This window comes from Macrobrachium rosenbergii, chromosome 21 (assembly GCF_040412425.1).
Source record: "Macrobrachium rosenbergii isolate ZJJX-2024 chromosome 21, ASM4041242v1, whole genome shotgun sequence".
Taxonomy (NCBI): domain Eukaryota; kingdom Metazoa; phylum Arthropoda; class Malacostraca; order Decapoda; family Palaemonidae; genus Macrobrachium; species Macrobrachium rosenbergii.
In genome coordinates, this window is record NC_089761.1 from 30976744 (window position 1) to 30992083 (window position 15340).

The 15340-nt window shown below is 36.5% G+C and overlaps 1 protein-coding gene across 4 annotated transcripts in view; it reads left to right on the forward strand.

Annotated features, from left to right (window-relative positions):
* Positions 1-15340, forward strand: part of LOC136849849 (potassium voltage-gated channel protein eag-like) — a 449348-nt gene that overhangs the window by 355360 nt on the left and 78648 nt on the right. For all 4 annotated transcript variants that reach the window (XM_067123320.1, XM_067123321.1, XM_067123318.1 and 1 more), the window contains exon 4: positions 10002-10134. In XM_067123320.1, the coding sequence (XP_066979421.1) occupies positions 10002-10134 (133 nt within the window). The remainder of the gene's footprint in view (positions 1-10001; positions 10135-15340) is intronic.

The window sequence follows — 15340 nt, forward strand, 5'->3', positions numbered from 1 at the left end:
ATCTTATCACACTTGAGAGAGAGAGAGAGAGAGAGAGAGAGAGAGAGAGAGAGAGAGAGAGGGTCTCTCAGCCTCAGATTAATTTCCTCAGAACCCATCTGCTGGTCGTCTAGGATGATAACTTTCTCCATCTGTCTTTATCATCCCTCTAATGGAACCAGCTACCTCTCAAGAGTACAGTGATAATTCTTTTGAGAGAGAGAGAGAGAGAGAGAGAGAGAGAGAGAGAGAGAGAGAGAGAGAGAGAGAGAGAGAGAGAGAGAGAACCCCAGCAGATCGAGCTAGGTCATTCAGAGCTTAGTTTGATTATTATTATTATTTTTTTTTTTTTGAGAGAGAGAGAGAGAGAGAGAGAGAGAGAGAGAGAGAACCCCAGCAGATCGAGCTACGTCACTCAGAGCGTATTTTGATTATTATTATTACTATTTATTTATTTATTTTTTTATTTTTATTTATTTTTTTTTTTTTTGAGAGAGAGAGAGAGAGAACCCCAGCAGATCGAGTTATGACATTTTTAGCATACTTCGAGTGCTTTTCTTCTTTGAGAGAGAGAGAGAGAGAGAGAGAGAGAGAGAGATCCCCCTCTCATTCTCACGTATTTTCCTTAAAGATGAAGGCGTTGCAGAAAGAATTAATTATCCTTAATCCCATAATCTCATTTATAATGAGCTTCCTACCGGGCCGAGGGAAATTGAGGTCTTTCTTCTCAAAACAACAACATTGTTTTAATGTTGTAATTTATATTCAGTTCACAAGAGAAATAATTTACTCAGTTTAATTATCAGTTGCGCTAAGCATCGCGTGTAAGAGTAATTGAGTATTGATGTATGGTGGCAAGTGAATTTCTTATGTTGCACCGAACGAGGCTCAATAATGTGGTCCCCGTAGCATGAGGTGCACTGTAAGCGTTACTTAAGGTTCTTTGCAGCGTGCCTTCGGCCTCCCCATAGCTGCAACCCCTTTCGTTCCTTTTAGTGTACCTCCTTTCATATTCTCCTTCTTCCATCTTTCTTTCCTTAACCCTCTCCTAACAATTGATTCATAGTACAACTGCTTTGAAGTTCTCCTGTTACGACTTTAAAATTTTTACGGTCAATTTCCGTTTCAGCGCTGAATGATCTCATTTGTCCCAGTGCTTGGCATTTGGCCTAAATCCCATATTCAGTTCAATTCAGTTCAGTAATGCGATGATTTAAACTCCTCTGTGATGCGTTTCTTTGATCAGTTTAGTTCTCTTTACAATTACTATTTTTTATTATTTTGCTGATGATTAATGACATTGCCTTTTTTTTTTTCGTCACACCATGGCAGAATTTTCCTACGAATATCTGGAATCTCCGATTTTGAAAAGTACGTGAAGATTCGTGTGAAGGGAAACAATGACCTTTGATTTGTAAAGGTTTATCTGCTTTCGTATTGAATCATATAGATTCTCAAACACCATGAATTGGTAGAAAAGGAATTTTAAAGTGCTTCCGTTCATAAAGACAGAATCTTAAAAGGCGTTCGTTTTTAAAGAGATTTTAAAAGGTCTCTATTGGTATGTAATGAATTTTAAAGGGCATTTATTTTTTAAAGAAGAATATTGATTTATAAAGAAAGATATCTCAAAAGGTATGAATTATGAAAGCAAGAAACTTGAAAGCCATTCATTTTAAACAGAGAATTATGAGAGATATTTATTTGCTAGAATCTTCGAAAGGCTTTCATTTCTAAAGAAAAAAAATCCATGCTTGTAAGCGAGACACCAGAATATTTGGTGATATGGTATTATTTTCTTGTCTCTCTTGAGAATGTAATTCCTTGCTGGGAATTCTCTCTTGAGAATATAATTCCTCGCTGGGAATTCTCTCTCGAGAATATAATTCCTTGCTGGGAATTCTCTCTTGAGAATATGATTCCTCGCTGGGAATTCTCGCTCGAGAATATAATTCCTCACTGGGAATTCTCTCTTGGGAATATAATTCCTCGCTGGGAATTCTCTCCTGAGAATATTATTCCTCGCTGGGAATTCTCTCCTGAGAATATTATTCCTCGCTGGGAATTCTCTCTTGAGAATTAATTCCTCGCTGGGGATTCTCTCCTGAGAATGTAATTCCTCGCTGGGAATTCTCGCCCGAGAATATAATTCCTCACTTGGAATTCTCTCTTGGGAATATAATTCCTCGCTGGGAATTCTCTCCTGAGAATATTATTCCTCGCTGGGAATTCTCTCCTGAGAATATTATTCCTCGCTGGGAATTCTCTCCTGAGAATATAATTCCTCGCTGGGAATTCTCTCTTGAGAATTAATTCCTCGCTGGCAATTCACTCCTGAGAATGTAATTCCTCGCTGGGAACTCTCTCTTGAGAGTATAATTCCTTGCTGGGAATTCAGACGTTAAATAGATACTTCTTTTTTTGCTGGCTTGTGGAGTAGTGCGAGGAAGCGGAAAAGGAACTTCAGAATGAGAAGTTTATAATGTAAACGTATCTTTATTTTAATTTAAACGTTTGATTATGTGGTCAGGTTAGTAAGTCAAACGTTTTTTTGTGAAAGTTGAACCTCTGGATATTTCATGATGGTGTAAAATGTTTTTGCCCGAGGGAATAGAGAGAGAGAGAGAGAGAGAGAGAGAGAATCCATGACAAAACGAGATATCGTATTTATGAAGGTAATGAAATATTCACTTATTATATAGCCTTTTTTTTTATAAATAAAAAAAAAATTTTCTGTGTATAAGAAAGCAAGACCATTAAATAAAAAAAAATCATATATGAATTTTGAAAAAGAAAACTATTTAGAATGTATATTCCGAGTTAACGCTGGCAGATTATGCACTAAATTTCCACGGGGTAATTTAGCTGAATATAATGTTCTTTGGCGTTCCTGTTCGCTAAGTGAAGTCAGACGCATTAGTGTGTGCATTAACCTCCTTAAAAAAGAGATAATGTGTTGCATTTGCAATATACTGTATATATATATATATATATATATATATATATATATATATATATATATATATATATATATATATATAGAAGAAGAGAGAGAGAGAGAGAGAGAGAGAGAGAGAGAGCAATTCATTTGTAGTGTTTTAAATATTGCCGACCGTGATGGTACTTCCGATATATCTGACCCAAGAAAAAAAATTCTGGATGTACAAAAATAAACCCACAAAATGCAATCTTAATCCCTCCATTATTTACGTTTATTTATTTGTTTGCCTGTTTATGTTTACTTATTTGTTTATTTAAATTGCATGGGTGAAGGAAGCATCAACATGCCATTATTCTCAATGGAAGCTTGAATTTCAAGTCAGTGTCCCATGGTCATGTTCCATATGAGTAGGGTTCATCTTCTGAATAATAGTAATAATAATAATAATAATAATAATAATAATAATAATAATAATAATAATAATAATAAGTAGAAGTCCGTTTATGCCTGATAATAATAATAATAATAATAATAATAATAATAATAATAATAATAATAATAATAATAATAATAATAATAATAAGTAGAAGTCCGTTTTATGCCTGATAATAATAATAATAATAATAATAATAATAATAATAATAATAATAATAATAATAATAATAATAATAATAATAAGTAGAAGTCCGTTTATGCATAATAATAATAATAATAATAATAATAATAATAATAATAATAATAATAATAATAATAATAATAATAAAGTAGAAGTCCGTTTATGCCTGAGAGTGAGAATGCTTACGAGAATTCAAGTAGTGAATTCTGAGTCATCTTGGACGAAGGAAGAGAGAAAAACCTTTTACATTCTCATTCTGGTCTCACATTTGTCCAGTTCTCTCTGTGTGGAAGGTTGCTTCACGGCTGTTTGGGCTCGATCCGGGGAAAATGGATGCACTTGGCGGATATTGCAAAAACACTGAAAAGTGTCAGATGCGAGAGGTTCTTTATATTACTCCTTCTGCCTTGGTTCAACTCGTATATATATATATATATATATATATATATATATATATATATATATACATATGCATACATAAATATACTTACATGTTTATATTTATACATGCATACACTGCTTGCCCTTAGGTGTGGCTTCGGAGGGTGATACCAAAAACCGAGTTCTGAGTCATTTTTTTTTTATTTATTCTTTTTAATATTCCTTGGCTGTGACCCACAGAAGCTGACTAGGTATCTGGGACGTAGAAAAAAATCACTGATAAGGTCATCAGGGTGCAATCGACTTTTCTAGAAACGGCCCTAAAGATGCTCTCTCTCTCTCTCTCTCTCTCTCTCTCTCTCTCTCTCTCTCTCTCTCTCTCTCTCTCTCTCCTGGTAAGGTGGAGTTGTTACTAAAAGTTATACGTTATATGTAAATACATTGATATGTGTGTTTGTGTGGATTTATATATGTATATGTTTGTGTATGTGTGAATGTGCTGTTTGTGTGTAATTGTGTTACATCACAAACGTGTTTTTTTTTTAGTAAATCACTGTCAATTACATCAATTATTTTCGTGAGTATAAAATACATCAATTATTTTCGTGAGTAACTAAATGTTGTTGTCGTGAATTGAATATTTCGGTTAGAGAGAGAGAGAGAGAGAGAGAGAGAGAGAGAGAGAGAGAGAGAGAGTTGGTGCTGTTCCGTCAATAGTGGAGGAGGAGGAGGAGGAGGAGGCGGAGACGACCTCCGCCTCTTAAACGCTTGTCCTTGAAACCACACTATCCTACACGGAGGCATAGGCGTTTATTCAGTTGTAGGATGTCCTTCTTAGGATCTAAATGCTCTCCGGAGGAAAGCGATTGGAGAAGCTAAAGGAACCCATTCATCAACCGGCAGTAGAGTGATGACGTCACAGCCACGCCCTGCTCACATATGCTTCCCTGCCCTTGACTCTCCCCTCCCCTACCCACCTCTCTCTCTCTCTCTCTCTCTCTCTCTCTCTCTCTCTCTCTCTCTCTCTCTCTTCACCTCCACCCTCCGCCCCAAAGCACTGCCTCATCCTCTCTCTCTCTCTCTCTCTCTCTCTCTCTCTCTCTCTCTCTCTCTCTCGACTGCACTTCCAGACGGATTCGAAATATCGGTTCTGTGCGAATTTGGTCTCGAGAATCGGCTCGGTTTTATTCATTCTTGTTTGTTTTCATCGTTTCTTTATGTGTAGAATTTTATTTATTTAATGTATTATTTGGTTATTTTTCACTCATTTCGTATGGGCCGCTGACCCTGACAGTTGTGATGCCACATGACTGACAATCAATACCTCGCTGGTCATGGCTTTTTTTTTTTTCTTTATTAACTTCCCAGCAGCAAATTCTTTCATGGTTGGTCAAATTAACATTTGCTAACATTGACTTCTTTTCATCAAGAATTTTAGGGAAAGACAAATTCTATAAATAACATACCAGCTTTCATTTATTTAGTCATTTATTTATTTATATATTCATTCAATTATTTATTAAATGAGTCTTTTGAAAGACTTCAGATTAACTATAAAACTAACCAATTTACAAGGGTTCTGTATGTCAGGTCTGTACCTTCCCGATTCCAATATTGACACGTTCCGTAGTCCGGTTTTCCTCAGTTCTCTTGATTTATCTTCTTTATCAGCGATTTCTGCTTCTGTGGGCATTCCACCAATCTTCTTAATGGTCTTCACTGCCACTTTCCTCAAGTGCCGCTGAATTTTTCTCGAGTCTGGGTGGAAAGATTTAACACTGGATATAGTTCCAAAATTTTTAGGGCCATTTAAATTTCATCTCATTTGTTTTTCCTCTGAGAGAATAAGCCTGTCATTTTTTACGGTTGTCTCATGGATTTCCTCTCTCTCTCTCTCTCTCTCTCTCTCTCTCTCTCTCTCTCTCTCTCTCTCTCTCCACCCCGACACCCGCCGCCCAAGGCCTGTAGCCTACTTCCCTGCCTCCCCCTCCTCTCTCTCTCTCTCTCTCTCTCTCTCTGGCCTTACTTGCATGTGTTGTTTCTCATCTGCTTTCTTCAGAAATTCTGTAGTGTTTATTCCTATTTACTTTTCTATTTTAAGTTAATACATATCTACCAACTTTATATATATATATACATTTTATAAATATATATACAGTATGTATATATATACTGTATATACATACATATATATATATATATTTACAGTATATATATGATTATATTTAGTACGTATAGATACATACATACATACATATATATATATATATATATATATATATATATATATATATATATATATATATATATATATATATATATATATATATACTGTATATGTCTGTGTGTGTATGTGTTTTCAGTATGAAGGCATATTTGTTAAATAATAATAGCACAAATAATAGACAGCCGCCCATGCTGGGTTTGCCTAATAATAATAATTTATTATTATTGTGTGTGTGTATTATTATATTATTATTATATTATTGTTTTCCTTCACGTCACCCACCGTACAGTTTTCTCGGAAAGAAATTAGAAAATTAAAAAGACTGAATAAATCAGGACGTAATAATAATAATAATAATAATAATAATAATAATAATAATAATAATAATAATAATAATACTAATAATAATAATAATTTATTATTTTTACTATTATTATTATTATTATTATTATTATTATTATTATTATTATTATTATTATAGTTTCCTTCACGTCACCCACTCGTACAATTTTTCCTCGCGTAAAAAAAAAAAAGAAATTAGAAAATAGAAATAATAAGAAACCGGACCTAACCGGATTTTCACTCTTATGGAAACCCTCCCCCCCCCAAAATGGCAGCAACGTGCTGCCATTTAGTTGCACGGATAATCATTGCCAGTGATAATTCGTTCTCTTTGATGATGAGCCTGCTGTACGTTCATTAGGCGTTAATTGTTATCAATCAGCACCAGCTCATTAATCATTTCTTATTGATCATCACCGCCAGTCCGCTAGAGAACGCTTTTCTTTGGCTGAATGTGTGCAGTGTGTGTGTGTGTGTGTGTTTATTTTGTATTATTTTGTATTCCTGTTTTTTTTTTTTTTGTCGTGGTTTTTATGTTGTTTTTGTTTTTGCATTTTTTGTTTCTTGTTTTTTTGTTGATTTTGTTTTTTCTTGTTTTTTTTTTATTTTTCGTTGTCGCTGTTTTTACGGTTGTCTTGTTGTTTTTATTGTTTTTGTTGTTTTTTATTGATTTCGTTTATTTTAGTGTTTTATTTTTGTTTTGTAGTTTTGTTTTCGTTGTATTTATTGTTTTGTTTATGTTACTTTTGCGGATGTTTTTTATTTTTAGTGTTTTTTGCTTTGTGTCTTTTTGTTTTGTTCTTGTTGTTTTCGTGTTTGCCACTGCTTTTAGTTTTGTTTTTGATGTTTTATTCTTGATTTTGATGTTTTGTTTTCTTGATATTGTTGTTTTTGTTGTTCTTGTTCTTTACTGTTTGTTTTTGTTTGCAATTGTGCTGGTAACGACCTTGCAGTGACACATTCAAGGGTCATGTCGGAGTTGCAACTTCATTGATCATGTTCAGTAATGAGAATTTATGAGATATTTCTTCAAGAAGTCATCCTCGTATTTTGTGGTTTTACCTCTAGGTGAAAGCGATTAAAGGTAATTATTCGTTTGCATTGATCGTGCCTTGAGTTTTCAAATCAGGAGTTCTAAAATACGTGTGTGTGTGTGTGTGTGTGTGTGTGTGTGCGCGCACTTGTGCTCGAGATAATATCATAAAATCCACGTAAGAGGGTGAGTGAAAGCCGGGACTTTGAACAAGTACTTTCGTAGTTTATTCTACATTTCCAAGTTCACACTCAGCAGAGGTAATTGACAGAGCTTTGTATACAAAATGTGAAGGGGGCGGGGTTGTACCCCCCTTCTCATTTTGTATATAAAGCTCTGTTAACTGCCTATATATTCAGTGTGAACATGAAAATGTAGAATAAACTACGAAAGTACTGGTTCAAAGTCCCGGCTTTCACTCACCTTCTTACGTGGATTTTATGATATTCTCAAGCACGCGCTCATTCGTGCTGCGTTGGATAAAGTGAGATAATATATGTACCAACCAAAGTAATATTTTTGCAGGTTGATACTTTTTTTACGCTGTCTGTTTTGTAAAATAGAGAACTGTGAGTTTTATTTTTATTTGTATGTTACCTTACACTGTTTAATTAGATATATTATTCTTCAATATTATAAATACACCATCAGCACGCATATATACACACACAATTTTGTGGTGCACGCGTACTCACTTTCTGTATATAAGCGCGCGCATTATATTGAAAAGCAAAGTCCCTGTTATCACCTGTTGCTAAAATACAATTGGTGTTGTAAACATTGTTGATTCTTGCAATGAATTTTACTGTTATTACCAGATCGACAGATATTGCCTGGCCTTTATTCTCGTTCCTTTAATCGGTTTATATGAGAAATTTGATTTCTAGGTATTAATGAATCGTTCCACTGATTTTTCAGTATGCCAGAAACTGCCCATATGTCTTTCCCCTTTTCCAGTGAAGGTGACTGAGATGAAATAAAGACTTTTAATATTGAATTGGAGTTGCAGACATGGCCTTGCGGAGGGGATATAAAACTCATTTCCTTTTCATTGCAGTTAATGGATATAATTGTCAGGTTTGATTTTTTAATCACAGGTAACGGATGTTAAATGAAGGTATCAAGGTTGACCTTGAAATGTTTATTCCGAGGGTAACGGAGATGACCTTGAAATATTTTCCATTTTCAATCTCGGGTTTGCAGACGTAATGGAGATGTTGGGGGGGGCGGGGTTTGTCTTTATTCATGCTTTCCTCTTGTCATTGCAGATAGGGGGGATGTCCTGAAGATATTGTTCTAAATTTTTTTTGTCATTATTCACTCAGAAAGTAATTGGGTAATAATTGGGTAACCTGTTGGAGAGAGTCTTTTAAAGCTTATTGTTATTTCTTCTCCTTTTGCAGGTAATGCAGAATCTTTTGGGATTTATTATTATTTCTTCTTTCCAAGTAACGCAGAAGATTTTTAAAGCTTAGTTTTACTTCTTCTTCTTTCCAGGTAATGCAGACTTTTTTTTTTTTAAAGCTTCTTGTTATTCTTTTTTCCAGATAATGTGCAGAAATTTTTTGAAGCTTATTTTTATTCCTTCTTCTTTCCTCTCCCCAGGTAATGCAGAATCTTTTAAAGCATTATTATTATTTCTTTTTCTTTCCAGGTAATGCAGAATCTTTAAGAATTTATTATTTCTTCTTTCCAAGTAATGCAGAAGATTTTTAAAGCTTATTATTACTTCTTCTTCTTCTTCCTTCCAGGTAATGCAGAATCTTTTAAAACTTTTGATTATTTCTTCTTCTTTCCAGGTAATGCAGAATCTTTTAAAACTTTTAATTATTTCTTCTTCTTTCCAGGTAATGCAGAATCTTTTAAAACTTTTAATTATTTCTTCTTCTTTCCAGGTAATGCAGAATCTTTTAAAACTTTTAATTATTTCTTCTTCTTTCCAGGTAATGCAGAATCTTTTAAAACTTTTAATTATTTCTTCTTCTTTCCAGGTAATGCAGAATCTTTTAAAAATTTTAATTATTTCTTCTTCTTTCCAGGTAATGCAGAATCTTTTAAAACTTTTGATTATTTCTTCTTCTTTCCAGGTAATGCAGAATCTTTTAAAACTTTTAATTATTTCTTCTTCTTTCCAGGTAATGCAGAATCTTTTAAAACTTTTAATTTTTTCTTCTTCTTTCCAGGTAATGCAGAATCTTTTAAAACTTATCATTACTTCTTCTCCTTCCTCTTCTTTCCAGTAATGCAGAATCTTTAAAATTTATTATTATTTCTTCTTCTTTCCAGGTAATGCAGAATCTTTTAAAACTTATCATTACTTCTTCTTCCTCTTCTTTCCAGTAATGCAGAATCTTTAAAATTTATTATTATTATTTCTTCTTCTTTCCAGGTAATGCAGACTCTTAAGAATTTATTATTTCTCCTTCTTTCCAAGTAATGCAGAAGTTTTTAAAGCTTATTTTTACGTCTTCTTCTTTTGCAGGTAATGCAAAAGTCGTGTCGATGCAGCTTCATGTACGGAGAGTTGACGAACAAGGAGACCATCTCCAGGATAGAACAGTGCCTAGAGAATCAGCAGCAAGACCAATTCGAGATCCTGCTCTACAAGAAGAATCGTGAGTGTCCCCCGCCCCCCCGTCCCCCATCCTCCCTTCCTCACGCCCCCCACCAAGTGATTCTGTTATAGAGGCTAAGAAGTTTCATCGTCCATAGACGCTCAGGGCATATTTTATTTTTTATTTATTTTTTTTTTCCGTCGAGGGAGGTTTTGTAATTTTTTTTTTTTTTTTGGATATTTAAAGTTGTCTTCTTTTTTTTTATCTGAATAAGTTTATATAATGTGGTTATGTTTTTTTCTTGGATATTCAGAGTCTTAAGAGTCTTCCTTTTTTTTTAATGAGTATTTTATTCTCTTCAGTGGTGTATTTTTGCTCGCTGAGATATACTGACGATGCAAGCGTCCGATTGTGTTGTTTAAGAAATCGCTGGCTGACTATGGCTTTGTCTTATGGAATGTTCGATCGGCTGTGCTCTTTTATTAGCTACTCTCGTGCTAATGCCCGTTCAAGGTTTTGACATTTTAAAAAAATATATGGAATTTTATTTATTTGATTTTTTTTTTTTTTTACTTTTTGCCTGTTCGGGAATCTTTCCAGTGCATTTTTAAGATTATTGTTTATATATATATATTTAATGATTGACTTGTGTATGTTTACATAGCATAGGCTGTTGGTTGCTGTGTTCTTGATTGACGGTTTTTTTGGGGGGGCGGGTTAATGGATGTTTCTGCAGTTCTTGGAGCGCTTTTGTTAACAGCCTGATTTTTTTTATATGTCGATGTTATTGCACTGGATTAACTCAGACATTTGTAATCGAGTTTGAAATAGAATCATGTCATGTATTATAAGCGGCGGGTATGTAAATGCATTTTATGAGGAAATTCTAATCTTTAGGCCTATGCCTTGATTGGCGAGGTGTATGGAATACTAATCTTTAGACCTATACCTTGATTGGCGAGGTGTATGGAATACTAATCTTTAGACCTATACCTTGATTGGCGAGGTTTGTAAAATATCCTTAGGCCTATACCTTGGTTGGCGAGGTTTGTAAAATATCCTTAGGCCTATACCTTGGTTGGCGAGGTTTGTAAAATATCCTTAGGCCTATACCTTGATTGGCGAGGTTTGTAAAATATCCTTAGGCCTATACCTTGATTGGCGAGGTGTATGGAATACTAATCTTTAGGCCTATACCTTGATTGGCAAGGTTTATAAAATATATTTAGGCCTATATCTTGATTGTCGAGGTTTATAAAATATATTTAGGCCTATACCTTGATTGGCAAGGAGTATGAAATTCTAATCTTTAGGCCTATACCTTGATTGGCGAGGTTTATAAAATATCTTTAGGCCTATACCTTGATTGGCGGGGTTCATAAAATATCTTTAGGCCTATACCTTGATTGGCGAGGTTCATAGAATATCTTTAGGCCTATACCTTGATTGGCGAGGTTCATAACATATCTTTAAGCCTATACCTTGATTGGCGAGGTGTATACCAATCTTCACTGAGGTCAAGCTAATGAATAGAGATACAGTGTATTAAAGTTTGCCCTTATATTAATAACTTTTATAGATTTTGCAGCAATTAATTACCTTGCTTCTCTTAAGGTAGAGTGGTCACAGAGAAAGTCAAGACGACCGTTGCTTTCACGTCCTCCTTTCACTGTAGAAAGTTAGATGAACCCACTTTACCTGCGCCTAACACCTCATATCATCAGCCGTTGGGGAAGTTTTCCGCACAGTGGGTTCATCCTTTTCTTTTTTCCCATCAGAAAAGACCCCTATTGTGGAAAATGGCTTAATGGAAATACTAAACATATGTAACTGAATAAAACAGATTTGCTCCAATTTACAAAGACTCGGTTAAGTGTAGGTCTCATTAAGTATAAGAGTTTTCTTACATTTATATGTTGTTAAATTGGGTGGCACTGACAAATGCTTGCGGAACAGTTGCTTGAATGCTTGGTGTTCAGCTGCCTCCCTCCTAGCGTCAATTTCGAGCTGCGAAATTTGCGTTTCTAAAGTTGAGAATATTTAGGAGAAATTGGGAGGAACACTCTTCGAGTCTTGTGAACGTGCTGTTGATGGGCATAATATTAACGCCATTATTGCCTCTACGGCCTATTAAGCCTTTACTTTCAAGGACATTTAATTTAATCTGATGGCCATTTAAACATTTTTATTGAGTAGTTTTGCAGTCACATGGGTTAGATCGTATGGCAAATTTGGATGAATATTTTTTTCTCCCTAGTAGGGGTCGCTGTTTTTGATGAGCCTTTACATAATGTACTAATTCTTTTGCCCTTCGTGTCTCTTTATGACCCACTGCCGCTCGCACTAGACGGCTGGGGTTTGGTTTATTGAAAGTTTCGTTGACGCTTGGAGTCTGACAAGGCAGGATTGTCAACATATTGCTCAGTCCTCCTGTTTAACGTGGACTTTGGACTTCCATGTAAAAATTCTCATGGGCATCGAGACATTAATGAAAAAAAAATGAAAAATGAAACGAAAATAAAGGAAAGCAACAGATAGCAACACGAGGAATTCGTAAGTAGGGTAACAGCCGCAATTTAAGAAAAATGAAAATTGAAAGCCGTCCTCCATCTTCGCAGGGATCCAGTTTACATAATTGTATTTTGATGAAAAAGAGAGACAGAACCTCGCCTCTGCATCGCGTTCGTTCTGCGCGGCCGGAAATAGAGTTAGGCCCTTATGGAATTAGGGCGTCGCAAATTGGGTTGTTTCGAAATTTGCGTTTGCTCGTTCCTCATTGGACGGGTTGGTATCGTTCTCGGCTAGCACTCTGCTGGGCCCGCGTTCGATCCTCCGACCGGCCAGTGAAGGCTTAGAGAAATTTATTTCTGGTGATAGAAATTCATTTCTCGTTACAATGTGGCTCACATTCCACAGTAAGCTGTAGGTCCCGTTGCTAGGTAACCAATTGGTTCTCGGCCACGTAAAATAAACCTAATCCTTCGGGCCAGCCCTAGGAGAGCTGTTAATCAGCTCAGTGGTCTGGTTGAACTAAGGTATATATTTTTATTTCCGGATTAGGGCGCTACCGGGAGCCGCTTGGCCGCTGCCAGCGCGCTGTTGTGGAGTCTGACGATACGAAGAGGGCTGGTGCCGGTTGCTCTAGCGGGAAGTGGATGCTATGTTCTAGGTCAGGGCTATTGAAGTTGCGTAGTCTGAGGGCCACTCTTGAAAAAAACAGCGAGTCATGCGGACCACCTGTGTGTATGTATGTATATAAAAAAGAGGAATATATTTTTACTTATTTTTCTGTAGCGGGCTACTTTCAGAATCAAACGGGCCACTTTTGGCCCACGGGCATGCGGTTGGACGGTTCTGTTCTAGGTTAGTGACAAAGTATACTTTAGTTTTACCAGACCACTGAGCTGATTAACAGCTCTCCTAGGGCTGGCCCGAAGGATTAGACTTATTTTACGTAGCTGAGAACCAATTGGTTACCTAGCAACGGGACTTGCAGCTTATTGTGGAATCCGAACCACATTATAGCGAGAACTGAATTTCTATCACCAGAAATAAATTCCTCTAATTCTTCATTAGCCGGCCGGAGACTCGAACTCGGGCCTAGCGGGTGCTAGCCGACAACTCTACCGACTCTCCCAACGAGGAACTTAGGTTAGTGACAGAATAGTATATTTAAGGACGTATTGTTGAAGTTTCCTCTCACACTGATTGGATTTACTACTGAAGTTTCCACCTCGGCTTGTTGTAGATCATACTAACATACACTAGATTGACTGGTGTACGAAATTTAACTTGTCAAGCCAAGCACCAGGCCACTCTCGGTCAGTTAGCGCTCAAGACAGTGAAAAGAGGGATTTAGAGCGGTTGGGAAGCAATAGGAGGAGATCCTAAAAATAAAGGATGTGAAATGCAAGGATCTCAAGGTGGAGCCGGGAGAAAATCCCACAATTCCACTAAGTAGGAATAGTTAGAGAGGTTGGGCAGCAAGATTGAAGTTAGGAGGTGGGATTGGAGGTAAAAGTAAAAGGCTGCCAAGCGAAGGCAGTTAGGGGCCGAATGGACTTTGCAAACACCCTTTATTTATTTATATTAATGCCTACAGCGCACCACATTAGGTGGATTAGGCTGAGAAGCATCGTTGCAAAGTAATTTGTTACGAGAATTATCTTACGAAATCCGATGAAAGTTAGTTTTTAGTTTTCTGAAAAGAAAACTATTGTGCCGGCTTTGCCTGTCCGCACTTCATTCCGTCCGCTCTTTTTCTGTCCGCCCTCAGATCTTAAAAACTATTGAGGCTAGAGGGCCGCAAATTGCTATGTTGATCATCAACCCTCCAGTCATCAAACAGACCAAAAGGTTAAAGTTAGCCATAACCGTACTTCTGGCACGGCCATAAGTACCAACAACGCAGGCCACCGCGGGACCGTGGCTGAGTTTCGTGGGCTGCGGCTAAGAATTTCATGGTCCGTGGCTGAGTTTCATGGGCCGCGGCTGTACGGAAAACTCGACTGCGCCGAAGAAAGTTCGGCTCGGACTTTATCAGCAGAAACTGACGTTATAAAACTCATGACAGATAAACAAATAACCATGAGAACAATTAGCTTGGCTCTAACCCCGTTTGAAGGATGGATGGGCTCTCTCATGGGACAGACAGGATTACAGGAATGAATTTTGTTGCCGTTTGTAATATGGAAGATAATGACCTAATGGCCAGATAGGCTTAGTTGTTGCCGGTGGAAATTGTGTGAACTACGATACGCAAATTGATTTCTAAAAAATGTAATAATCATCTGCTATAACAGTAATTTTTCTTATTTGTGGTCGGACGCAAGGCATGCTGTAGGCAGCAACTCCTAAGATTCCAATTACAGTACACGTACAATACTGTAATTGGAATCTTAGAAGTGCTGCCTACAGTGTGCCTTGCGTGGCCGTCCACCTCCTTTAATGCACTTCGCGATTATTGTTGTAGAATAATTTTGCTAAGCAGTTCATTTCGAAGAGTCCTTAATTCAAGCAGTATAATAACCATGTGGCTGAGAAGTCATTTGAATTCCGTTCCCGATTTTCATTTTGGCTCCCAGAAATTTAATTGGGAGTTTAATTGTTGATCCCGAACAACAGTTACCCCTTGATTAGGTCGGAATTCAAGGCTATGGGGTCGTTCGATATTATAATGGCAGGTAACAACTGCGTCCTCAGCCGTGTGCTGTGGAGCCGAAGTGATCCCGGCGTGCGGAGCAAAACGGATGATGTCGAGTGATAC